Here is a 27,965-nt window from a genome sequence, read left to right as displayed (position 1 = left end):
GACCAATAAATCCAACAAAGTCGGTGGACCTACAAGTCCAACTAAGTCGGTGGACCAACAAATCTAACTAAGTCGGTGGACCGGTAAATCCAACAAAGTCGGTGGACCAACAAATCTAACTAAGTCGGTGGACCCACAAGTCCAACTAAGTTGGTGGACCAACAAATCCAACAATATCGGTGGACCAACAAATCCAACTAAGTCGGTGGACCAACAAGTCCAACTAAGTCGGTGGACCAACAAGTCCAACTAAGTCGGTGGACCGACAAATCCAACAAAGTCAGTATACCAATAAATCCCACAAAGTCGGTGGACCAACAAGTCCAACTAAGTTGGTGGACCAATAAATCCAACAAAGTCAGCGGACCAATAAATCCAACTAAGTTGGTGGACCAAGAAATCCAACAAAGTCAGCGGACCAATAAATCCAACTAAGTTGGTGGACCAATAAATCCAACTAAGTCGGTGGACCAATAAATCCAACTAAGTCGGTGGACCAATGAATCCAACTAAGTTGGTGGACCAATAAATCCAACAAAGTCGGTGGACCAACAAATCCAACAAAGTCAGCGGACCAATAAATCCAACTAAGTCGGTGGACCAATAAATCCAACTAAGTCGGTGGACCAATAAATCCAACTAAGTCGGTGGACCAATAAATCCAACTAAGTCGGTGGACCAATAAATCCAACAAAGTCAGCGGACCAATAAATCCAACAAAGTCGGCAGACCAATAAATCCAACTAAGTTGGTGGACCAACAAATCCAACAAAGTCAGCGGACCAATAAATCCAACTAAGTTGGTGGACCAACAAATCCAACAAAGTCAGCGGACCAATAAATCCAACTAAGTTGGTGGACCAACAAGTCCAACTAAGTCGGTGGACCAATAAGTATCATAATTAAACAAACAAACCCCACACCCAAAAAGAAAAGGAATTAATTTTTATTGGTAACTTTGTAAGACAATAAAAAACGACGATCGAAAAATAAAGACTTACAACCGTATGTACGTATGTAAAAAATATTTTGTTTTGTTGGAAACTAGATGTGCGAAAAGTTTGTATGCCATTTTTATTTGCATGTGGATTATTTTCTTGATTTAATTTTTTTTTTTTGTTTTTTCAGTTTTTTCATGCGAAAGACCAGTTACTGCCATTTCATTTGCCGAGAAAGTTGCATACGAGCGAGAACCAACAGGTCAGAATCGTTTTGAATGAAATCTATAAAATAATACTCGTGAGACCTGTGGAAATTCCACGGTTGTATTTTTCTTACCATTTCTTTCCCTCTGTCTCTCTCTTTCCCTCCTTTTCTCTTTCTCGTTGTTACTCCTTTTCTTTCTCTCTTTCACGTCCTCTCTCTTTCTCTCCCTCACTCTCTTTCTCTTCATCTCTCTCTTTCCCTCTTTCTCTTCCTCTCTCTTTTTCTCCCTCTCTTTCTTTCTCTACCCCTCTCTCTCTCTCTCTCTTTCTCTCCCTCACTCTCTTCTCTTTCTCCTCCTCTCTCTATTTCTCCCATCTTCCTCTTTCTCTACCTTTCTCTCCGTTTTTCATTCTTTCTCTTCCTCTTTCTTTTTCTCCCTTTCTCTCCCTCTTTCTCCGTTATTCACTCTTTCGCCCTCCCTTCTCTCCCTTATTCTCTCTCTCTACCTCTCCTTCTCTCTTTTTCTCTCTCTTTCTCTTTCGCTCCCTCGTTCTCTACCTCCCTATCTTTCTCTCTGTTTTTCACTTTTTGCCCCCCTCTCTTTCTCTTTCTCCCCACCCTCCTTTCTTTCTCTTCCCCTCCCTCTCTCTTCATCTGTATTGCTGCTGAAACCTGGCACAGTCACAAAACTCACAATGTTAACCCTAACCCTAACCCTAACCCTAACCTGGAAACTTGTTAAAATCTGTTTGGATTCTTCTGTTCTCACCTTGGACGCGATTTTCACAACGTTTCAATCGATGTAACCCTAACCTCCAACCTTCAGGTATATCTTGTTCAACTTGGGAATCTGCTTGGGTTTCGAACGGAACCATTTATCTATGGAGGTAGCATGTTCTCGTTCTGTCAGCCATGACCAGATAGAAGTCCTCACAATTGTATTTTGAGTGTCACTTTTTTAAATAAAAAATTCTTTTTATTGCATTTTCACCTCAAACAATGCACAGTGCCATTTTGGGACATAATTGCAGGGAGGGAGTTTTGCAGCAAGATGTCTGTTCATATTATACTTGAACTTCTGCATGCTAGAACAGTTGGGGGAAGTACCAAGTACCTTATGCACTATGCCATGGGACATGTGCAGATTCTCACTTCCAACAATAAGATTCCCGAGTTTGACAAGATACACCTGGAGTAGGTCAGAGGTTACATCAACTGAAATATTGGGAAAATAATATTCAAAATAAGAATAGTAGTCCGGGTCCTGGATATGACCTTAAACTATATCCGATGGTGAGGTCCCAGCTTGCGGGCTTTGGGCAGTGTGAAGCCACCCTTTAATTGCCATTGCTCCCAGGTCCACTCTGACCCGGAGTGGTAGTACCTGTTAGGGTCCCAACTACGGGTTAAATAGAAACCGACTTGCAAAAAACAAATATATTCTATTAAAAATTTTTTCTTCAAAATCACCGGATTCGGCATTAAATAACATGAAAAGGGTTGATATGCCGTAAAACAAAAACAACCAACCAACCAACAATAGTAGGCCGAATATACCAAATAATCTGAATAATTAATCCTCATCTCAAAAATTCAGAAACGTATTCCAGTTGTGAAAATCTATTTCCACAACCATTTTGTTGCAATATTTTTGGGCAAAATTTTTTTTAGATATTTTTTTTTTGTATTATCACAAAGATTTGCGCGATAGTAAAGGGTGTCCAAAAAAGTCACTGAAGAGTTGAAAACCTTTGTCGTTTTATCGTTAATGTTAAATTATTCAGTACATACTTGGTTGAATATATTAGGTACGGCCAAAAAATGGAGGAATAAAAATAGGGGGACCAAGTTTTGAAAGCCGATTTATCATAATTTTTTGTAGGTTTCCGACAACTTTTTGATTGTATTTGAAAGATAAAGGACTAAACTTAATTTCCAAAAAAAAAAAAAAAAAAAAAAATTTGTACACGTGAAAAATAAATAAATTTGTACACGTGAAAAAAAAATTTGTACACGTGAAAAAAACTTTGTACACGTGAAAAAAAAAATTGTACACGTGAAAAAAAAAAAATTTGTACACGTAAAAAAAAAAATGTTATGGAAATGTTTTCACGGCGAGCTAACAATTCAGCTAAATTTTGGAGTTAAATAAATTCATTCTAAAAATCCTTTAAAAGATAAATATTAGTTTTCTGGTTCTATTTCCAAGATAATTACTGAAGTAAAGTCCTAAGATATTGAATTAAATTTAAAAAAAATGAAAAAAAAAAAAAAACAAACAAACAAAAACATCTTTTTGTGCAAAACATAAATTAATTAGCTCAAAACCGAGTGATCTTTACGTTCGCAAAAATATTTGTACACATGAAAAAAAAAAAAAATCTTATGAAAATGTTTTCACGGCGAGCTAACAATTCAGTTAAAATTTTGAAGTTAAATAAATTCATTCTAAAAATCCTTTAAAAGATAAATATTAGTTTTCTGGGTCTATTTCAAAGATAATTACTGAAGTAAAGTCCTAAGATATTGAATAAAAAAAATTAAAAAAAAACTTATTTGTACAAAAGCGCAACAACAAAAGTTTTGTAAACACGGAATATACGGAAGCCCAAAATTTCAGCCAGTCAAAATATTGATAAAATGACGTCATGTAATTAAAAGGTTGGAAGTGGGGGTGCTAGTCTTTTTTTTTTCCTCAGACGGGCATCCGTACATTCCTATCCTGACCGTTTGTATAATTTTTACCATGTTTTAATTTAATTATTTTTCTATGTTCCTGTTTTTAAATTAATTTTTTTAAAATTATTGTCCAAGATTATATAAAAATTATGTTATGCCAAAAGTTTCACATTCATTTAAGCAAGGAAAATATTAAAATTTCACATATAAAAATTGTGCGAAACCTGTAATTTAAAAAAAAAGTAGAAATATTTTTTGCTATTATAATTTTTTTGTGTGAAAATATTAAATAAACAATGCTTAATTCAATGATAATATCGGTAGTTCGAGAAATTAATTTTCCTTAGAGTTATATCAAAATCATTAATACAGACTTTAGGGCCTTTTATCGTAATGTTCTTGTGAAAATTAAATATTTTTTTTTTATTGTTATATTTTACAATGCTTTCTTTTCATAAAAAAAAACAAAATAAACTCAATCATTTTTTTTTTTTTACTATTAAAAAACCATAACTTTAGTAAAGGTATTTTTTATTTTAAACAAAATAATACATTTTCACTAAGATTTAAATAAAAAAAAAAAGGTTCGATATATTCCGTGATCATTATTTGATAAATACTGAAAATTTCATAAAAATTGGTTAATTTTCTGATTTTTGGTAAATTTTTAAGTAAAGGGAGGGCCCGGAGGGGTCAAAATGCGGCATTCTTTTGTACGTACCTAGACCACACATATATTCAAGGGAGACTATTCCATGACGAACTTTTGCAGTCGTTCATAGTAATCTCCCTTTAGCAAAGGGACTGTATCATTTGTCATTTTGTGTTGATCTTTTTAGATTCAGAATGAGATTCCCGTTTTTTTTTAAATTCATTATTAAGGGCTGAAACTACTGTCAATAATTTTCCCCACTCTTTATCTGGGCAAAAACGTAGATTCCATGAGCAAAGCTTCTTTCTTAGAACTGCACGCCAGTGGAACTCTTTGCCGCTTGCCTGTTTCCCACCTGACTACAACTTGGACGTCTTCAAGTCCAACATAAACAAACTCCTGACAAACCGCCCCCTTAAGGAAGACACTCTATCAAAACCCCCAATACTAATGATTACTACAATACTATCTCATTGATTACTGTACACGCAATAACCCTTATCCCTGAGTGGCCTTCGGGCCTTGATAAGTGGTGACCCCCATGTAAAAAAAAAAAAAGGATAAGGGTTAATGAATGCACGGTGATCACTGGGACAACAGCGTAGTAATCGTTAGTGGTGGAAACTGGGTAGAATTTGATCATTTAAGAGGACAGTTCAACAAGAATTTGGTTACATTGGATTTGAAGATGACCATGTTGTAGTCAGCTGGAAAGCAGGTCAGTGGGACAGAGTTCCACAGCTGGGTAGTGCTAGGAAATAAGCTTTGTTAATGGAATTTGCGTTTAGATTTAGGCAGAGATAAAGAGTGCGGATAATTGTTGATAGTGGTGGTAGCTGGACGAGTGTTTTTTTGTGAGGGGGAGAAAGAGAGAAAGGAAGAGAGAGGGACAGAGGGAGAGACAGAAAGAGAGAGAGAAAGAGGGAGAGCCCATGGATATTTATGAATACAAGCCTATAGAGAGGGGGAGAGAGGTAGAGAAAGAGAGAGAGAGGTAGAGGAGGAGGAGAGAGAGAGGAAGAGGGGCAAGAGATGAGGGGGAGAAAGAGAGAAAGGAAGAGAGAGGGACAGAGGGAGAGACAGAAAGAGAGAGAGAGAAAGAGGGAGAGCCCATGGATATTTATGAATACAAGCCTATAGAGAGGGGGAGAGAGGTAGAGAAAGAGAGAGAGAGAGGTAGAGGAGGAGGAGAGAGAGAGGAAGAGGGGCAAGAGATGAGGGGGAGAAAGAGGGAGAGGGAGGGAGAAAGAGGGTGAGAGAGAAATAGAATGAGAGGGAGAGAAAGAGGGAGAGCCCGTGGATATTTATGAATACAAACCTATAGGGAGGGGGAGGGAGAGGTAGAGAATAAGAGTGTGGGTAATTGTTGATAGTGGTTGTAGCTGGACGAGTGTTTTTTGTGAAAGATTAGCAAGGAAGCTCAGTCGGACACTTGCTATACAGTGTGTAGGGGTTATGAAAGAGAGAAAGGAAGAGAGAGGGACAGAGGGAGAGACAGAAAGAGAGAGAGAGAGAGAGAAAGAGGGAGAGCCCATGGATATTTATGAATACAAGCTTATAGAGAGGGGGAGAGAGGTAGAGGAGGAGGAGAGAGAGAGGAAGAGGGTAAGAGATGAGGAGGGGAAGAGAGGGAGGGGAAAAAGAGGGAGCGGGGAAGAGAGAGGGAGGGGAAAAAGAGGGAGTGAGAGAAATAGAATGATAGGGAGAGAGAGAGGGAAAGCCCGCAGATATTTATGAATACAAACCTATAGGGAGGGGGAGGCAGAGGTAGAGAATAAGGATGTGGGTAATTGTTGATAGTGGTGGTAGCTGGGCGAGTGTTTTTTTGTGAAAGTTTAGCAAGGAAGCTCAGTCGGACACTTGCTATACAGTGTGTAGGGGTTATGAAAGCTCTTAATGCTAGACATTTAGAAGCCTAATGCTTCTCATCAAAATAGGAGGGGGGAGCTGCTGCTGCTAATCTCTTCACAAGTCAGCCATTTTTCGCTGCTGCTGCTGCTGCTGCTATTTTCCCACGCGCACATATGTACAATGGGTCTGGAGTGTAACTGCATTAGGGAATGCGATGCAGAGAAGCTATATGTGCTGCTACCAGCTGCATCTGTGTAGCTGTAGAAACCAAGCGAATTACAGTGGTGAACATTAAAATAGCCACATACATGTACTTGGCATTAGTATCTAAAGAGAGTGCTGCGTCTATACTATCAGAGATATGGTCGATTAGCGTACAGCCCTGATTTGAAGGAGAACGTTAGGGAAAAGATACGTAACTAATGAAGCACATGAAGGCGTGCTCATTTGGTTGTAGACTGCACTCTCTAGTTAAATCGAAGGCGTTACTTCAAGTCAATAAGAAGGGGAGGGGCGAATGAACTGGAATTGGATGACCTCGTCCTATGACGCAAGTCGGTTTATGGGTCAGACGTTGAATGGAGCAAAGTTCGGATGAACTTAAACCCTGACCGACAAAAATGAAACCCGGGAATAAGATGACGTAATTCGGCCGCAAATAAGACCAAATGCAAACATCGACAGGGTCAGAATGTGGGTCGATTACGTAAATCGGTTAACGTGAAAATTCATAAAAAGCAATCATAAACAAGTCAAGAGACAGAGAGAGAGGTGACATTTGTGGCCAACAAGATCCAAATTCCCAACATTGGCCACATATGCCTCCACAGGATCAAAATCCTCAACGTTGGCTACAGATGTCTCCCCAGGTACAAAATTCTGTACATTGGCCACAGATATCTCCCCAGGTACAAAATTCTGTACATTGGCCTCAGATATCTCCCCAGGTACAAAATTCTGTACATTGGCCACAGATATCTCCCCAGGTACAAAATTCTGTACATTGGCCACAGATGTCTCCCCAGGTACAAAATTCTGTACATTGGCCACAGATGTCTCCCCAGGTACAAAATTCTGTACATTGGCCACAGATGTCTCCCCAGGTACAAAATTCTGTACATTGGCCACAGATGTCTCCCCAGGTACAAAATTCTGTACATTGGCCACAGATGTCTCCCCAGGTACAAAATTCTGTACATTGGCCACAGATATCTCCCCAGGTACAAAATTCTGTACATTGGCCACAGATATCTCCCCAGGTACAAAATTCTGTATATTGGCCACAGATATCTCCCCAGGTACAAAATTCTGTACATTGGCCACAGATATCTCCCCAGGTACAAAATTCTGTACATTGGCCACAGATATCTCCCTAGGTACAAAATTCTGTACATTGGCCACAGATGTCTCCCCAGGTACAAAATTCTGTACATTGGCCACAGATGTCTCCCCAGATACAAAATTCTGTACATTGGCCACAGATATCTCTCCAGGTACAAAATTCTGTACATTGGCCACAGATGTCTCCCCAGGTACAAAATTCTGTACATTGGCCACAGATATCTCCCCAGGTACAAAATTCTGTACATTGGCCACAGATGTCTCCCCAGGTACAAAATTCTGTACATTGGCCACAGATATCTCCCCAGGTACAAAATTCTGTACATTGGCCACAGATATCTCCCCAGGTACAAAATTCTGTACATTGGCCACAGATATCTCCCCAGGTACAAAATTCTGTACATTGGCCACAGATATCTCCCCAGGTACAAAATTCTGTACATTGGCCACAGATATCTCCCCAGGTACAAAATTCTGTACATTGGCCACAGATATCTCCCCAGGTACAAAATTCTGTACATTGGCCACAGATATCTCCCCAGGTACAAAATTCTGTAAATTGGCCACAGATATCTACCCAGGTACAAAATTCTGTACATTGGCCACAGATGTCTCCCCAGGTACAAAATTCTGTACATTGGCCATAGATATCTCCCCAGGTACAAAATTCTGTACATTGGCCACAGATATCTCCCCAGGTACAAAACGGTTCATGTTGGCCACATGTGCATATATCTGCCTGAGTCCTTACAGCAGAGAGGAAGGTGTCCTGCCATATTAAAGCAGTTAGAGGGGATTGAGGAGTGTGTGTTGGTTTCAGTGATAAGATATCTGGGGAGTTTACTAGGACAAAAGATTCTACATCATATAGGTAGTAACCTGGATATCAAAATATTACGAATTAACCAGTTTTTCAGGTGAAACAAGGATGATATATTAAAATCGTGAGTTTTGTGCCAGAATTCTAGAGAATGCACAGCAGCAATATAGATGAAGAGAGGGAGAGAGGGGTGGAGAAAGTGGAAGAGGGGAAGGGAGATGGGGAAGGGAAAGAGAAAGAGAGAGAGACAGAGTGAGAGAGCGAGAAATAGAATGAGAGGGTGAGAAAGAGGGAGAGCCCGTGGATATTTATGAATACAAGCCTACAGGAAGGGGGAGAGAGAGAGGTAGAGAAAGAGAGAAAGAGAAAGAGGAGGAGAGAGAGGAAGAGGGGGAAGAGATGAGAAGGAAGGAGAAAGCGAGAGGGAGGGAGAGAGAGAGAGAAGGAGGGCCCACGGATATTTATGAATACAAGCTTAGAGAGAGGGGGCAAGAGAGGTAGAGAAAGAGCGAGAGGGGAGAAAGAGAGGGAGATAGGGGAGAGAGAAAGAGAATGAGAGGGAGAGAAAGAGGGAGAGACCACGGATATTTATGAATACAAGATTACAGGGAGGTGGCAAATTGTTTTTGTTTGGGCTGATTTCTGATTTTAATGTATTTTTTTTTTTTTGGATGGTATTCATTTCATTTTTTTTTTTTAGTTTAAGGGTAGATGTGGATTGGACGATGTGGGTTAGTTTGATGTCAAAATATACCCACACAAATAAAGTATTAACCATGTCATGTCAACTTGGGCACATAAAAGGTTTTTTAAATCGTATTAGAAATGTAAAATGGCTAGGTAAGCTGGTTTGTTTAAATAATTTAAACTGGAATAAAAAAAAATTTATTTCTCTCTAGATCATGCATCTACATTTCTCTCGAAAAATCGTTTGTATTTATTTATTACAAATGCAAGAACGTGATTGGCTAGTATTGTTTTATTTTTATTGTGAAGTTTCTTTTACTGAAGAATTGTGATAAATAACTTATCAAAGTGTAGATGCTGGGGTGGAGAAGGCTCTCTTAGCGTCAAAGCCGAACGATAGTTTGGTGGAAAGTTCATTTGTTATAAAAACCTTCCTCGCTAGTGGAGAGTATTATCTTTGTTACTTATTGTTAAGAGACTTGAGAAGGGTTTTTTTTTTTTTTTTTTTACTTAAAAGTCACCATTTATCAAAGCTTGGAGGCCACTCGAGGATAAGGGTTATTGAGTGAGAAAAGAGTTTCAAAGGAAGCCATTTTTTTTTCGCAACCTCACTTCAGGCCAGCTACGCATGGTGATAACTAAGTTTTTTATTTTACAACAAAATATAGCTGGATTTAGCATGGAATCAATGAAATAGATTGGAATTCCCTTTTAATTATGCAAAGATTATGAATTGACAAATTCTTTTAAAAAAATTAATTTTTTGTTTTTTGTATCTTCGCCCAGGTATTAGCTTCACGTCGGTCTCTGCATTTGACGAAGACAATTTAAATGTCAGCCAGTTCGTGCAGCTGATGGAAACCTTTATGGGCACACAGCACATCAAGGAGATCTTTGATAACATTGTCAATTTTGTGCATGATAACTATGTAGAGAGTGAAGAAGAGAAGAAAGAAAGGCTGGAAAAGGTGAGTAACTGAGCACCACCACTTGTCAAGGCCAAGAGGCCACTCGAGGATAAGGGTTAAAGAGTGTACAGTAGACAATTGGGCAATATAGTAACCGTTAGTAATATATTTTTTTTTTTTTACACAGTGATCACCACTTATCAAGGCCCGGAAGCCACTCAGGGATAAGGGTTATTGCAAGTACATTACGTTAGTGTGGAGATTTGATGAAGTGTTTACTTAAGGGGGCAGTTCATTAGGAATTTGTTAACATTGGACTTGAAGACATCCAAGTTGTAGTCCGGAGGGAAGCAGGCAGACGGAACAGAGTTCCACAGGCGTGCAGTTCTAATAAAGAAGCTTTGTTCATGGAATCCGCGTTTTGATTTAGGCACAGATATAGAGTGGGGGAAATTTTTCACAGTGGATTCAGCTAGATGGGTGTTTTTCGTGAAAGATTGGCAAGGGGGGACCAGGGATTGGAGTTCAGACGAGCACCTGCCATGAAAATAACGATAAAACAAGGATAGAGATTCGGTAAATTTCTTAACTTATATGGAACGGCTCATCAAGAACTTGTTTACGTTAGACTTGAAGACAACCATATTGTAGTCAGCTGGAAAGCAGAAAGACGGAAGACAATTCCACAGGCGTGCAGTTCTAAGAAAGAAGCTTTGCTCGTGGAATCTACGCTTAGGTTTAGGCACAGATAAAGAGTGGGGGAAATTATTGATAATGTTTTCAGCTAGTCTAGTGTTTCTTGTGAAAGTTTGGCGAGGGGGGACTATAAAATGGAGCTCAGCCGAGCACCTGCCATGAAAATAACGATACATCAGAGACAAACTCGCAACATCTCTTCTGTGAGAAAGAGGTTGCAGGGAAGAGAAAAGGACATCCCCCACAAGGCTACGAAGTCTATTTTGAACTCTATCAAGGCAGGATAAGTCCTTTCTAGCAGCTCCTGCCCAGATGTGGCAACAGTACTCAATCCTTGGACGTACCTGGCTCTTATATAGATAGAGAATTGCATCAGCAGTGAGATATCTACTGGATCGATAGAAGAATCCCACAATTTTTTTTCCAGCGGCCTTGGCAACGTTTTTGCGTTTTTATATAAATAGCTTCAGGGATTTATATAATAAGAAGAAATTATAGAGATGAGAGACAATGAAATGGAGTTTCATTCTAAGATTTAATAAACAACTTTATTTGTTATCTTCGTTAGTAGCTTTGGTAGAAGAGAGAGAAACGGGTTAGTAAGTTGAAGTGTTCTTGTGTAAAGATAGATTTAATATATTGCCGGCTTGTCAAGGAGAGAACAGTTCGGTTCCGTTTACATGTAGCCATCGGCACAAAGGAAGCCGATTAAAGGAAAAAGGGCAACGTCTTCAGTGTATTAATGTGTGTGTGTGTGTGTATGTGTGTGTGTGTGTGTGTGTGTGTGTGTTCTTTAGCATGACAAAGACTGTTCTAAAATTCGAAAATAAGGGCTGTTGCCTGATGAGTTCTCAAGTTAGTAAATACTAGTAAACCGAAACATGCTCATGACTGTGTAGCAACAAACTACTGCTTATGTAAAGACAAATGCAACCTGCTCTACTTCTGTATTGAGCACTCTTGTATGAACCTCGTTATATTTCACTGGTTACCCTACTTTTGGAAAATAGCAACCTCAAATATATATACTATTGACTGGTGTTAATCGTAACTGCACTGATGATTTTGTACCTTTTTAGGATATTTGTTGGTAGGAATAGGTGATAATAAGAAGAAATTATAGAGATGAGAGACAATGAAATGGAGTTTCATTCTAAGATTTAATAAACAACTTTATTTGTTATCTTCGTTAGTAGCGTTGGTAGAAGAGAGAGAAACGGGTTAGTAAGTTGAAGTGTTCTTGTGTAAAGATTTAATGTATTGCCGGTTTGTTGAGGGGCAAAGGAAACCGGTTAAAGAAGAAAGAAAGGGAAACGTATTCAATGTATTCACATATTGTTGTTGTGTGTGTGTGTGTGTGTGTGTGTGTGCATGTGTGTGTGTGTGTGTGTGTCTGTTCTTTAGCATGAAAAAGAATGTTTATTACGGTACAGCACATGGAGGAGAGAACAGTTCAGTCCACACGTGTTTGTAGCTAGTCGTCGTCGAGACGAAGGAGGCTGGTTAGGTATTCTGTCTGTTTAAGTGTTGCAGTGTCGGTGTATCAACGAGAGCAATTCTGTATCATGATAAAGAATGTTCGTTTGGGTACCACACGTGGAAATAAATGGCAAAATAACCTGTGGCTAAAGCCCCAGGTTGAGTCTGCTGCCAGCTGAAGCCAGGGAGTAAGAGGAAAGAGGTTTGTGATTTCGCCTTGTATCTACTGAGTCACGTGATTGAACAAACCAGGGAGAAAACGGAATATGTCGATGAAATGTCAATTTTAGCACGATCTGTATTCTGCACCTAAAACATAAGGATAACAGTGTGCTTAAGTGTTGCAGTATGTGTGTTTGTGTGTGTGTGTGTTGGTGTGAGTGTGTGTGTGTGTCGGTGTGACTGTGTGTTTGTGTGTGTGTGTGTTGGTGTGAGTGTGTGTGTGTGTCGGTGTGACTGTGTGTTTGTGTGTGTGTGTGTGTATGTCGGTGTGTGTGTGTGTGTTGGTGTGAGTGTGTGTGTGTGTCGGTGTGAGTGTGTGTGTGTGTCGGTGTGAGTGTGTGTGTGTGTGTGTGCATCGGTGTGACTGTGTGTTTGTGTGTGTGTGTGTTGGTGTGTGTGTGTGTGTGTCGGTGTGAGTGTGTGTGTATCGGTGTGTGTGTGTGTCGGTGTGTGTGTGTGTCGGTGTGTGTGTGTGTCGGTGTGGGTGTGTGTCGGTGTGAGTGTGTGTGTGTGTCGGTGTGAGTGTGTGTGTGTGTCGGTGTGAGTGTGTGTGTGTGTGTGTGTGTGTCGGTGTATCGACAAGAGCAATTCTGTAACATGATGCCCAACTGTACTGACATGCAGAAGTTCAAGTGCAATGTGAAAATGTTTGTGATTTCGCTTTTTATGTACTCAGTCATGTGATTGGATAAACCAAGAAGAAAATGGATTTCAAATCTCGAACCATGAGAATTAGCTCCTGCCTATGATTGTAGCGAGTTTCGCCTGCTACAGATTTTTAGCTTCTTATCATTTGTTTTGTAGTGTAGTATTTTTGTGTAGTTGATGCATCCATACCTTCGGCATATACACAAACAAGATAATACGGAAAGTTTAAAACAAAATAAAAAGGAGTTTGTATTACTATACACATAGATTGGAAAAAGTTGTCAAAAAACAAATATATAAAAAATAAATGTTATCAAAGACAAGATAAGTTACTTTTCCACCTAACTGGATACTTTTTTAGTGCTTTTATTTAATGTAATATGTTTATGAAAAAAAATAAATAAATAAGCAAATAAATAAATATAAAATAAATAAATAAATATACAAATATATAAATAAATAAATATACAAATAAATAAATAAATATACAAATAAATAAATATACAAATAAATAAAAAAGAAATAAATAAATAAATAAATATACAAATAAATAAATAAATATACAAATAAATAAATATACAAATAAATAAATATATATGCAAATAAATAAATAAATATACAAATAAATAAATACATAAATAAATATACAAATAAATAAATAAATATACAAATAAATAAATAAATATACAAATAAATAAATAAATAAATAAATATACAAATAAATTAATATAAAATAAATAAATATACAAAGAAATAAAAAAATTAATAAATATACAAATAAATTAATATAAAATAAATAAATAAATATACAAATAAATAAATAAATATACAAATAAATAAATATACAAATAAATAAATATACAAATAAAAAAATAAATATACAAATAAATAAATATACAAATAAATAAATAAATAAATATTAATAAATAAATAAATATATAAAAATATACAGATAGATAAATAAATAAATATACAAATAAATAAATATACAAATGAATAAATAAATATACAAATAAATAAATAAATAAATTTACAAATAAATAAATATACAAATAAATACATAAATAAATATACAAATAAATGAATAAATAAATAAATATACAAATAAATAAATAAATAAATATACAAATAAATAAATAAATAAATAAATATACAAATAAATGAATAAATAAATATACAAATAAATAAATAAATAAATATACAAATAAATATAAAAATAAATAAATATACAAATAAATAAGTATACAAATAAATAAATATACAAAAAAATAAATAAACAAATAAATAAATAAATAAATATACAAATAAATTAATTAAAAAAAAAAATATATACAAATAAATAAATAAATATACAAATAAATAAATATACAAATAAATAAATAAATATACAAATGAATAAATATACAAATAAATAAATAAATATACAAATAAATAAATAAATATACAAAAATATACAGATAGATTAATAAATAAATATACAAATAAATAAATAAATAAATTTACAAATAAATAAATATACAAATAAATAAATATACAAATAAATGAATAAATAAATAAATATACAAATAAATAAATAAATAAATATACAAATAAATAAATAAATATACAAATAAATAAAAAAATAAATATACAAATAAATAAATAAATATACAAATAAATAAATAAATATACAAAAATATACAGATAGATTAATAAATAAATATAAAAATAAATAAATATACAAATGAATAAATAAATATACAAATAAATAAATTTACAAATAAATAAATAAAAATAAAAATAAATAAATATACAAATAAATAAATATACAAATAAATAAATAGACAAATAAACAAATATACAAATGAATAAATAAATATACAAATATTAAAATAAATAAATAAATAAATAAATTAATATACAAGTAAGTACATAAATAAATATACAAATAAATGAATGAATAAATAAATATACAAATAAATAAATAAAAAAAAAAATAAATAAATATACAAATAAATAAATAAATATAAAAATAAATAAATAAATAAATATACAAATAAATATGCAAATAAATAAATATACAAATAAATAAATATACAAATAAATAAATATACAAATAAATAAATATACAAATGAATAAATAAATATACAAATAAATAAATAAATATACAAATAAATTAATATAAAATAAATAAATATACAAATAAATAAATAAATAAATAAATATACAAATAAATCATTATATAAAATGAATAAATAAATATACAAATAAATAAATAAATATACACATAAATAAATATACAAATAAATAAATATACAAATAAATAAATAAATATACAAATAAATAAATATACAAATAAATAAATAAATACAAATAAATAAATAAATATACAAAAATATACGGATAGATTAATAAATAAATATACAAATAAATAAATATACAAATGAATAAATAAATATACAAATAAATAAATAAATAAAATTACAAATAAATAAATATACAAATAAATAAATATACAAATAAATGAATAAATAAATAAATATACAAATAAATAAATATACAAATAAATAAATAAATAAATATACAAATAAATAAATAAATAAATATACAAATAAATAAATATACAAATAAATATACAAATAAATAAATATACAAATAAATAAATATACAAATAAATAAATATACAAATAAATAAATAAATAAATAAATACATAAATCGATAAATAAATATACAAATAAATAAATATACAAATAAATAAATATACAAATAAATGAATAAATAAATAAATATACAATAAATAAACAAATATACAAATAAATAAATAAATATACAAATAAATAAATAAATAAATAAATATACAAATAAATAAATACATAAATAAATATGCAAATAAATAAATAAATATACAAATAAATAAATAAATATACAAATAAATATACAAATAAATATATAAATAAATATACAAATAAATATATAAAGAAAGAAAGAAATGATTTAATATACAAATAAATAAATATGCAAATATACAAATAAATAAATAAATATACAAATAGATATATAAAGAAAGAAAGAAATGATTAAATATACAAATAAATAAATATACAAATATACAAATAAATAAATAAATATACAAATAAATAAATAAATATACAAATAAATAAATAAATATACAAATAAATAAATATACAAATAAATAAATAAATACAAATAAATAAATAAATATACAAAAATACACAGATACATTAATAAATAATATACAAATAAATAAATATACAAATGAATAAATAAATATACAAATAAATAAAAAAAATAAATAAATATACAAATAAATAAATATACAAATGAATAAATAAATTTACAAATAAATAAATACATAAATAAATATACAAATAAATAAAAAAGAAAGAAATGAATATACAAATAAATAAATAAATATACATACAAATAAACAAATAAATAAATATATATACAAATAAACAAATTAATTAATAAATGAATAAATAAATAAATATGCATACAAATACACAAATAAATAAATAAATATATAAATATACAATAAATTAATACATAAATAAATAAACAAATATACAAATAAATAAATAAACATACAAATCAATAAATATACAAATAAATAAATAAATAAGTTTACAAATAAATAAATATACAAATAAATAAATAAATAAATATACAAATAAATAAATAAATAAATATACAAATAAATAAAAAAATAAATATACAAATAAATAAAAAAATAAATAAATAAATATACAAATAAATAAATAAATAAATATACAAATACATAAATAAATACATATACAAATAAATTAATATACAAATAAATAAATATACAAATGAATAAATAAATATACAAATAAATAAATAAATTTACAAATAAATAAATATACAAATAAATAAATAAATATACAAATAAATAAATAAATATACAAATAAATATACAAATAAATATATAAATAAATATACAAATAAATATATAAAGAAAGGAAGAAATGATTAAATATACAAATAAATAAATATACAAATATACAAATAAATAACTAAATATACAAATAAATATATAAAGAAAGAAAGAAATGATTAAATATACAAATACAAAATATACAAATATACAAATAAATAAATAAATATACAAATAAATATATAAAGAAAGAAAGAAATTATTAAATATACAAATAAATAAATATACAAATATACAAATAAATAAATAAATAAATAAATATACAAATAAATAAATAAATATACAAATAAATAAATAAATAAATATACAAATAAATAAATATACAAATAAATAAATACAAATAAATAAATAAATATACAAAAATACACAGATAGATTAATAAACATTATACAAATAAATAAATATAGAAATGAATAAATAAATATACAAATAAATAAATAAATAAATAAATATACAAATAAACAAATATACAAATGAATAAATAAATTTACAAATAAATACATAAATAAATAAATATACAAATAAATAAAAAAGAAAGAAAGAAAGAAATGAATATACAAATAAATAAATAAATATACATACAAATAAACAAATAAATAAATAAATATACAAATAAACAAATTAATTAATAAATGAATAAATAAATAAATATGCATACAAATAAACAAATAAATAAATAAATATATAAATATACAATAAATAAATACATAAATAAATAAACAAATATACAAATAAATAAATAAACATACAAATAAATAAATATACAAATAAATAAATAAATATACAATAAATAAATATACAAATAAATAAATGTACAAATAAATAAATAAATAAATAAATATACAAATAAATAAATAAATATACAAATAAACAAATAAATAAATATACAAATAAATAAATAAATAAATATACAAATAAATTAATAATTAAATATACAAATAAATAAATAAAAATACAAATAAATAAATTAATAAATATATAAATAAATAAATAAATATATAAATAAATAAATACACAAATTACTCATCTCAAAGGCTTTCAATAATAAAATAATTTCTTTGCCCTTTTTGTTTCCGAATTCTGTTAGGCCAAGCTGGAACTAGAATTGGCGAAATGCAAACAGATGACAGATGATCTCTTCGACAAATGGGACAATGATGGCGCTGGATATTTGGAATTGAACAAGATCGAGTCTGTCATGTATAACTACAAAGATGGGGAAGAAATAAATGCTGTCAAAAAAGGTAAAAAAATGTGAAGATTCTTTAAATGGAGACGTATTGAGATAATAAAAAGCTCAACATGTAAGGTGGAGCTCAGATACAAAAAGATAAAGGAAAATATATATCTCTTATTCCTAAATTTCCTTACTGAATTGACGCTTAAATTAATACGCATTAGTTGAACCTGGTCAGTACCATTTGGTTGGTTGGTTGTTTTTGTTTTACGGCATACCAACCTTTTTCAGGTTATTTAATGCCGAATCTAGTTATTTTGAGGAACGATTTTTTAATGGAGTATATTTGTTTTTTAAGTCGGATTCTATTTAACCCATAATTGGGACCCTAACAGGTACTACAACTCCGGGTCAGAATGGACCTGGGAGCAATGGCAATTAAAGGGTGGCTCCACACTGCCCAAGGCCCGCAAGGTGGGGCCTCACCATCAGATATAGTTTAAGGTCATATCTAGGACCGGGAAGTAGGGAAGGAAAAAGAAAGGAGGGGAGAAGGGAGAGGGGCTGTTGATTTTGTTTTTATTTTTGTAGAACATAATTAAGTTTTACAAAAGAGAATAGAAAACAAATAGCAGTTTTAATCCTATCCAAAGTTGGCCAAAATGTGGCGAGGCGACAACTATGGAAGGCAGTAATTACTGAGGATATAGTGAAGAGAGCATTCCTATCCCATCTGATGAAGGCCAGAGGAATAGTTGGCCGAAACGTCGTTTGTAGGTCATATCCAGGACCCAGTACAATTTGGGACTTTCAGATGCTATATGTGCTCTCCGCTTATCTCAGCATTGTTTCCAGTCGTCCTAGAATTCTCCTTGCCACTGAACTCAAACAGTGCCGATTCAGAAGTGGTGAGGTTAGAGATTGCGCAATCCTTACCTCACAATTACACATGCAGCTGCCCCTACAGGGAGTATCCTTTGTCTTTCGGGACTGAACGTGGGCATCTAGTATATATTTTGTAGTGTTAATTTTTATTTTCAATCCTCATCTCAAAAATTCAATACAAGTAATCAATAATTGTATTATTTGGATTCATCGGACTACTGTTCTCATCTTGAGTGTGATTTTCACAACGTTTTGGTTGATGTAATCTCTGACCTTCTTCAAACATAATCTGAAATTGTGTATACAAGTATTTGCTATTTCACTTTTATAGTTTAATAGGTTTTGGAATAAAAGTGGAGTAAAAAAGCATGTTAAAAAAAGTAATTTATGTTTAATTTTTGTTTTGTTTCGTTTTTTTAGCCAAACATAATCTAAATTGTAGATACAATTATTTGATATTTCAAGTTTACAGTTTAATAGGTTTTGCAATGAAAATGGAGTAAAAAATGTAATTTTAGTTTAATTTTGGTTTTGTTTCGTTTTTTTTTAGCCAAACACAATCTGAATTGTATATACAATTATTTGCTATTTCACATTTACAGTTTAATAAGTTTTGAAATGAAAATGTAATTTTGAAAAAATGTAATTTCAGTTTAATTTTTTTTTTTTTTTTTTCACCCAAACATAATCTGAATTGCATATACAGTCATTTGCTATTTCATGTTTACAGTTTAATAGGTTTTTGAATGTAAATAGAGTAAAAAAATGTAATTTCATTTTTTTTTTCAGCCAAATATAATCTGAAGGCGCGCACATCTGATGAGAAGTTGTCCAAGGGAGAATTTCAGAATTTCGTACTTGATGTGACGAGTAATATTTCTGGTCAGTTTGAATATGAATATTTCATCGATTACCTGACTGATAGCGTGGAGGTGAGTTATGATAAAAAACATTAAGTGCAGTGAAATTACAGGTAGGTTAAGAGATTGATACCAGGTTGTGTATAAGAATTGTAAGAAGACAAATCAAATGTTTGGATTGCAAAGCTATTGTGGGAGGGAGATAAATGCCGACTCTAATATCAAAAGAAACACCATCTATAATGGAATAGCAGGGTGACCCAACCTTGCCTGAGATTGAATGATGATCAACAGACGTTTCACACACCCATATTTTTATCATCAGCAAAATCGGTGAACTCGTTCATTTTTCAATCAAATCGATTGATTTCCTGCTTTTGTTCGGGACCCATCACGGTGCACTGGGAGGAACTTTACATGCCTCTCCGCAGTGACTTAGTCCATAATACACTGTAGTCTACATTGCACTGTAGAGAACCTATTGTTGAATTAGTGTTTAAAATGCAAAACTCAAGTAACTTTTTCTCTAAACAGAAACATTCATTTTGAACGCGCTCCTGTCATATCAAAGAACCTACTGTTGATTTTATATGCCTGATCTTTTTGTTTTCTCAGGGATATAATGGCTTGAATTGAGGTTTAAAATGAAAATGTCAAGTATCATGGTTCAATTGTGCTTTAAATAGAAGCATTCATTTCGAACTTTTGCATTTTAAACTTTAATTCAAGCCATTATATGTACAAATATTTTTTATAAAATAGACATTAGGTTCTCTACAGTGCAATTTAGACTACAATGTATTTTGGACTAAGTCAGTGTATAGAAGCAAGTGAAGATTCCTCCATGAGTCAAACTTTTTAATATATATATACTAGCGGGGGGGGGGGTACCTGGCGTTGCCCGGGTGTTTGGAGGTGTGTTTGGTTTTGGGTAAATCAAAACTCCGGGGAGGGGGGGGGGTTAAAATAAAAAAAGTTTTGGTAGGTAAGTATGAGGATCGAAGCCGAACCCTTGAGGCAAAGTTGGAAATTAAAGTGTGAAAAAAAAAAAAAAAACGTGCGACGTTAACCATTGGGCCAAATAACCATGGAAACACGTTTGAATTTATTTAATTATTTAGAATCGGCAGGTGCACGTTTTAATGAGGTCAACTTTGACTGCGGGGTAGTATTTCATTTACTGCAGGAACGTTTTTTTTATTTTTATTTTCCCAAGATGTTGGGGAGGGGGACCAGCTCACCATAAAAAGGGGATTGTCCAAATTGAATAGCAATTGTCTGATATAAGGAAAATATTTCCACATTGATCAAATCTGATTGCTTTCGGACATTTCTGGCAATCGCGACCGGGAAATTAGTTTCGCTTTTATAATACGAAAAAGCCTAATCCACATTCAGCAAGCGAAAAATGTTGAATATTTATCTTTTGAAAGTCGAGCAAATTAAATAGACAGGCGACCTTTGATGTTAACTCAGAGATATTATGATTTATATGTGATATAAAAAGTTTTAATAAGTTGTGAGCCGACCGACCGCTTCTTGGAAAAAAGCCTTTCTTGGACATACACAAAAAACGAACATACATACACACATTTTCGCTTTTATATATATAGTTATGAACAGTACACAGAGCTCAACTGCTAATAACAAAATAAACCAATAAACACGGAAATTTCTAGAACCTTTTATAAATTGCCTATTGTTTCTCTCTCAGCTCAGTCAACTGGAACGTGTCCGCGGAGCTACTCGGAAAGCATGGCTAAATTCTATTCTGACAGTTGCAAAGACCAACACAACATACTTATCTCCTGTTTTCGACACCATCTTCAGCATCATCTGCAAGGTAAATTGGTCGTTCACCGCATTGTTCCAACATTGTTGGAATACAACGAAAAGATTTCTTTTTTTACACTCATATTTTTTTCTCTCGTTGCACCAAAAATATCTTTGCCATTTGAAATGTTGACAGAAGGAAGATTGGTTGGTTGGTTGTTTTTGTTTTATGGCATATCAACCCTTTTCGGGTTATTTAATGCCGAATCCAAAGATTTTGAAGAAAAAAATTGTTAATAGAATATATTTGTTGTTTTCAGGTCGGTTTCTATTTAACCCATAGTTGGAACCCTAACAGGTACTACCACTCCGGGTCAGAGTGGACCTGGGAGCAATGGTAATTAAAGGGTGGCTCCACATTCCCCAAAGCCCACAAGCTGGGGCCTCACCACTGGATATAGTTTAAGGTCATATCCAGGACCCCCATTGAGAGACTTTTATCCTCTGCAGGGGGGCAGTCGGCGTATTCTAATGCCCCACTGACAGGACCGGCTCCGCAGTATGTATATATATATATATATTAGTCTTATTTATAGTATTCCAAATTTCATTGGGTGTATACAATTGAAAATTTAGTAACCGTTCATATACCAGTAACTTTTAAGTCAAAAAGAGATGACTTAAACTGTAAGCTTCAAAATTACCATATTTCATAATTGAGCATTCATATATTGTTTTAACAAAATCAAGACATCAAGGAATAAATTGATAGCAACAAATAATTTGTTGCTATCAATCTATTTCTTGATGTCTTGATTTTGTTAAAACAATATATATATATATATATATATATATATATATATATATATATATATATATATATAATTATTTTTTTACTATAATAATTAAATACCTACAGACACTAGTGTTTCATCCTTTCGGGATTCTTCAGTGCAGGGTGTCACGATTACTACCAGTCGAACGATTCGAACCCCGCGACACGAGACATCTCTGGCTCGATTAGCGGAGGCCGTATCCATTCGGCTACCATTAACCGTGTGAAATAGCGTTGAATTTTAAACATTTTAATTTAAATGTTCATTACGTCAGACAGACAGTGATCAAATCGTTATATGATGATCTACGCATATATATATATATATATATATATATATATATATATATTTACCGTCACTGGATTATTTATCTTCCACCAGATTATCCATTCACGTGTAATCACCTTTTTCTTCACCATATTCCCTCTGCTTCACTTTTTGTTATCAAGTAAGATCTTTGACTTACTTGTTGTTTCATCAAATACTTTTGTATGCAAAATCCGATCCCGCATAGTTTAAGGTCATATCCAGGACCGACAGAAGGAAGAGGAAATTAGATTTCAGAAAAACTAGCAGGGAAACCTGACGTTGTCCAGGATTGAATGAGGATCGACAAATAGTTTTTTCACCGAAATTGGTGAAATCAAATCGCTTGATTGCCTGCTTGCGGTGATATTTGTTCACAGTACATTGTAGTCTACAACCTCTTCCCCATCCCATCACCGCAAGGTTGCATCTCTATGTCTGCTTTACCAGCATTTTAATTGAATGTGCTCTGATGAACTTGTTGCATTTATGCCCCGTTAACGTACATATCCCCGACACCCATTCTTAGCAACAAAATCACCCCCTTCACTGTAGAGGTCCCTAAACGTTGGAAACCTTTCTGCTTTAATAGCTTCTTCTCTCAAACCGCTAGACTTTGGAATTTCCTCCCTGTTTTCTGCTTCCCTGATTGTACTGATATGCAGAAGTTTAAATGTAATATAATCTGATACCTCGCTCATCTCCTTACATAATTCCCTGTGAAACGTGTCCGAAATAGTCGCCCCCTTACGTCCACGTGGTAATATGCGTTGTTTATACGTGATCATGATTAAAAAAAAGAAATATTCTTGTTTTTATTAATTTTCCACTAAATTTGGTGATTAACAGATAATAAGCAACATTTGTTAGATGGGAAAGAGGTTGCAGGAAAGAGAAAAGGGCATCCCCCACTAGATTACGAAGTCTATTTTGAACTCTGTCAAGGCAGGATAAGATGCTTATAGCAGCTTATTCTGCCCAGATTTGGACGTACTTGGCTCTTATACAGGTAGAAAATTGCATCAGCAGTGAGATATCTTCTGGAGCGGTAGAATGATCCCACCATTTTCCGGCAAAATACAAAAGAGCAAAAAACTGATCCCCTCCACTAAAAATTGAACAACTATTTTTCCTTTCAATTGTTAATTGCAATGTCAACTAAGCTCCAACCTCTGTCCCATCACTGTAATGTTGCATCACTGTTCCTGTTTTACAAGTATTTTAATGGAAAATGCTCTGATGAATTCGTGTCACTTGTGTCTGCACCTTGTTTTTTTCTGGGGGTTGCTCGCTATCCTTGGTATATCACCCAGTGGCGGCTCGTGCCTAAGATTAGTGGGGGTGCTGTTTTAAAGAAAATACCTATTGTTTTAATATTGTTTAAAAATAAAACAAACATAAAATTATACATAATTTATACGTATGCACACGTATAAAAATACAATAACTTAAAGGAATCCTAAATAGATATAAATATTTTAAATATTTTACTTATTACATTCGTTTGAAAGTAAACTTCATTCTTCTTAGTAATTGTCTGCATTTTTTAGATGAGGTGTTTTCATTGATTGACATTGTCGGACTGACTTCCTCATCTTGGTTGTTATTGTCACAACGTTTCGGCCGTTTTGCCCTCCGGCCTTCATCAGGTGTTTTTTTTTATCGAACTGGGGAACCGTTTGTTAGAAGTCTCGAACCCAACCCTTTATTACCGTTTGTTAGAAGTCTCGAACCCAACCCTTTATTATTATTAATAATAATAAAGGGTTGGGTTCGAGACTTCTAACAAACGGTTCCCCAGTTCGATACAAAACACCAGACGAAGGCCGGAGGGCAAAACGGCCGAAACGTTGTGACAATAACAACCAAGATGAGGAAGTCAGTCCGACAATCTTATTCATTCTTCTTGTTTTAATTTGTGAGAAAAGATTGATAATTTTCTCTTTAACTTCTGAATGACTGCTGAACTTTTTTATCAATTGAAAGCACTGCGAGTGCATTTAGTTTTTCGCAACCCATGGTGTTCCTTAGAAAAAGTTTTTATTCTTTTCAGAGTTGAAAAACAACGTTCTGCCTCTGTCATGGGAATTGTCAAGATAAGATGCTCTGATGAATTCGTTGCATTTGTGGCTGCTCCTTGTTTTTTTTTTGTTTTTTTTTTCTGGGAGTTGCTCGCTATCCTTGGTATATCACCTCTATCCACCCGGATATCCATGCAAGTATTCAATAAAAGAGATGCATCTTTATTACAGGTTCTGGACATTTAATGCTAACGGCTATTTTTCTGATCATTATTCTTTCTAGGATGCTAACATGCATGGAGGAGGGAAAAAGGTCAGTGTTTATATTGCTCTTCTTATAAACAACCACCAGAATTCAGCAGAACGTGGAGAAAATTTCCTGCAGTACATGGCTTCGACTCCAGACCAAGCTCAGTTTGTTAAAGGCCAGATACTTTATCGGGATATGAAAGGGGTCAGGTAAGGAAGCGTTTATCAATTGTTACTTTCATCAAGTTTTTTTTTTTTTTCGATTGTTCAGATTGCAATTCCCATCTCACAACGTTTCAGCTGATGTAACCTCTGTGTCACAACGGATAAAAGTGCTAGGTATAAGCAGTTTTGGGTGACGTTCTTTTGGATGTTGTGGGTGAAATATTCAGTAAGACGAAAGTAAAAATAAAATTACAAAATATTTAAGAACTATTATTCGGTCATGACTTTCGGAGTGTGTTATAATGGAATTGAAAAAGTGAAAGTTAAAATTAAAAAAATATAAAAGTTGAAATGTACAACTGCAAATTAAAAAAATTTACAATTTGAAATTAAAAATGTACAATTTCAAATTAAACAATGTATAACTTTAAATCAAAATAATGTACTATCTATACTCCTATAAATTCGTTTTTCTTTTGTGTGTATTGATATTCATATTAAAAACCCTCTTTTCTATTAGTATTTATTTGCTTTCCCACCAGAGCAAAATGTGACACAAGGTCGTTTTTAAAGTGGGGTTAAACCAGCTCCCCGAAAAAAAGGGGAAAAGGGGCACTCTGGTTGGGTCCAAAAATAATAATTGTCCCAGTATAGAGGGTTTCCCCTCCATTGACTGGGACAAATTACCTTAAGTGCAGCATCTGCAGAACAGATACTACACTTTGATCCTGGCCCGAAGGCCAAGAACAATAGGGTATTTATTTGCTCCCCCACCGAGCAAATTAGGCACAAGGCCGATTTTTTATGTGAGGAGTGAAGGAGAAATGGAGACCAGCTCACCAGGGAGTAGGGGAGCTGGATAGTGACAATTGGTATGAAGGGTTGCCCCTACATTGACCAAGGTCTTATATGTGGGGTTGCCCCCACATATGGTCTTTGCTTGCAGTATCTGCCAGGACAGATACTACACTTTGAGATATTAAATCTTTTATTCATGTTAAAAATACAGTCAAAATCAATGATGAACAAAAAACTTAGGCACATGGCCAACTCAAAAGGGGGGATTGTGGGGGGTCGTTGGTCATCCTTGTCACTCCAGAACTAAACAAAATCAAAAGTTTCTCCCAGCTAGTATCTTCTTTCACCATAATACCGCATTCACCCTTTCATATTGGGGGACATCCTACTAAACTCACAGTTTTTAAAACATTTTTTATTGACGTGTAAAAACAAAAAAGATAACAATAAAATGGTACAATAATTCATTTGTGTCGAGGGCGGGGGAAGAAAAAACAAAAGGTGATTAGTAGGATCCCCCCAACCCCGTCTAGTTGATAGACTGCCCGTTCCACTAGGTTTGTAAAAGGAACCTCGATTCTGCGGGTAGCCTTCTTCTATCACTTCTGATCTTCACCCATAGTTGGTGTTTAAAGAAAGCGATCAGATCTTGATCAGCCCCCCTCCCCCGGCAACCTTGCAGACGCGACGTCCAAATCACCATTCTTGCCACGGCCAGGATTGTAACGTAGACCATTTGTCTTTCCTGGTCCCATGGCGGCCTCATGTTGTCCACAACATTGGATACGGTAATTGGGCGAGGATGCTCAGGATCGATGCGAGCTGTCACTTTGCTGACATACGACCAGTACTGGTGGAGTTCGCGACAATCGAAGAAAGCGTGATCAGTAGTTTCTACGGCCGTTGTCCCACAACGGGGACAATCAGGCGACTCCAAAAACCCGGAACTGCATTGTATGTTGTTGAGTGGAAGTGCATTTTGGGCCAATCGCCAGGTCAGAGAGAACTCCGAATTGTTCAGATGACTCGAACCTGGCGCCCAGCTCCACGCGGAGCGGATCTCACTCTGCTGCCACCCCAAACGCGCACATAGCGGGTCGTCGGCGGCCCCTTTCACTAGATCCCTGTGGAGTTCCCTACGGGTAGCAGTCACAAGGTCACTGGACCTTGGTAGTCGTTTTAGCGCGGCTCAGCACTCTTTCATGTAGGCAGATTCTCCCCGCGGCCTGCAACGGCTCTCGATGGAAGGGTCGAGAACGAGGTCGGGGAAGGCGGCAGTAACCACGGGGTGCCACGGTTGGTCATCTTGCATATAATGGCTCAGGAAGGCCAGCCTCTCAGCATCTCGATGACACTTCAAGTCCGACATTCCCAAGCCTCCCTCACACGGACGTTGAATACAGACCTGTCTGCTCACCCAGTGTCTTCCTCTGTCTCAAAGGAGCGAAGACAAGAGTTCGACAAGAGCTTTTAGGTGTTGTGCAGGAAGGGAAAGTACAGCCAGTCGGTAAAGGATGAGAGGAAAGACGTAAGTGGCGCACGCCTCAGCTCTACCCTTTAAGGAAAGTTTCCTAGGAAGCCACGAATTGACTGCAGCCTCCACCTTTGACCGTACCTCCAACCAATTCTTGTCAAGCTGGAGACCCGGTCTGAACCACATGCCGAGGATCCAGACCGGGCCATCTGTCCAGCTGAAGGGCACTGGGAGGTTTGCGTTGCCACTCCAGGCGCCCAACAACAGTCCTACTGACTTGCTGCGGTTTATTTTGGCCCCCGTGATTCTTTCGTACTGTGCGAGTGCCTCCGACA

General features: G+C 33.7%; 1 protein-coding gene across 1 annotated transcript in view; it reads left to right on the top strand.

Moving 5' to 3' along the window:
- Positions 1–27,965, top strand: part of LOC145270909 (EF-hand calcium-binding domain-containing protein 5-like) — a 205,353-nt gene that overhangs the window by 134,880 nt on the left and 42,508 nt on the right. The window contains exons 14-19 of the mRNA XM_080126458.1: positions 1,129–1,200; positions 9,963–10,144; positions 18,174–18,330; positions 19,938–20,080; positions 21,723–21,851; positions 25,228–25,403. Coding sequence (XP_079982584.1) covers positions 1,129–1,200; positions 9,963–10,144; positions 18,174–18,330; positions 19,938–20,080; positions 21,723–21,851; positions 25,228–25,403 — 859 coding nt within the window. The remainder of the gene's footprint in view (positions 1–1,128; positions 1,201–9,962; positions 10,145–18,173; positions 18,331–19,937; positions 20,081–21,722; positions 21,852–25,227; positions 25,404–27,965) is intronic.

This window comes from Euprymna scolopes, chromosome 46 (assembly GCF_053919585.1).
Source record: "Euprymna scolopes isolate OS-2025 chromosome 46, ASM5391958v1, whole genome shotgun sequence".
NCBI classification, from domain to species: Eukaryota; Metazoa; Mollusca; class Cephalopoda; order Sepiida; family Sepiolidae; genus Euprymna; species Euprymna scolopes.
This window is presented reverse-complemented; position numbering and strand designations above follow the sequence as displayed.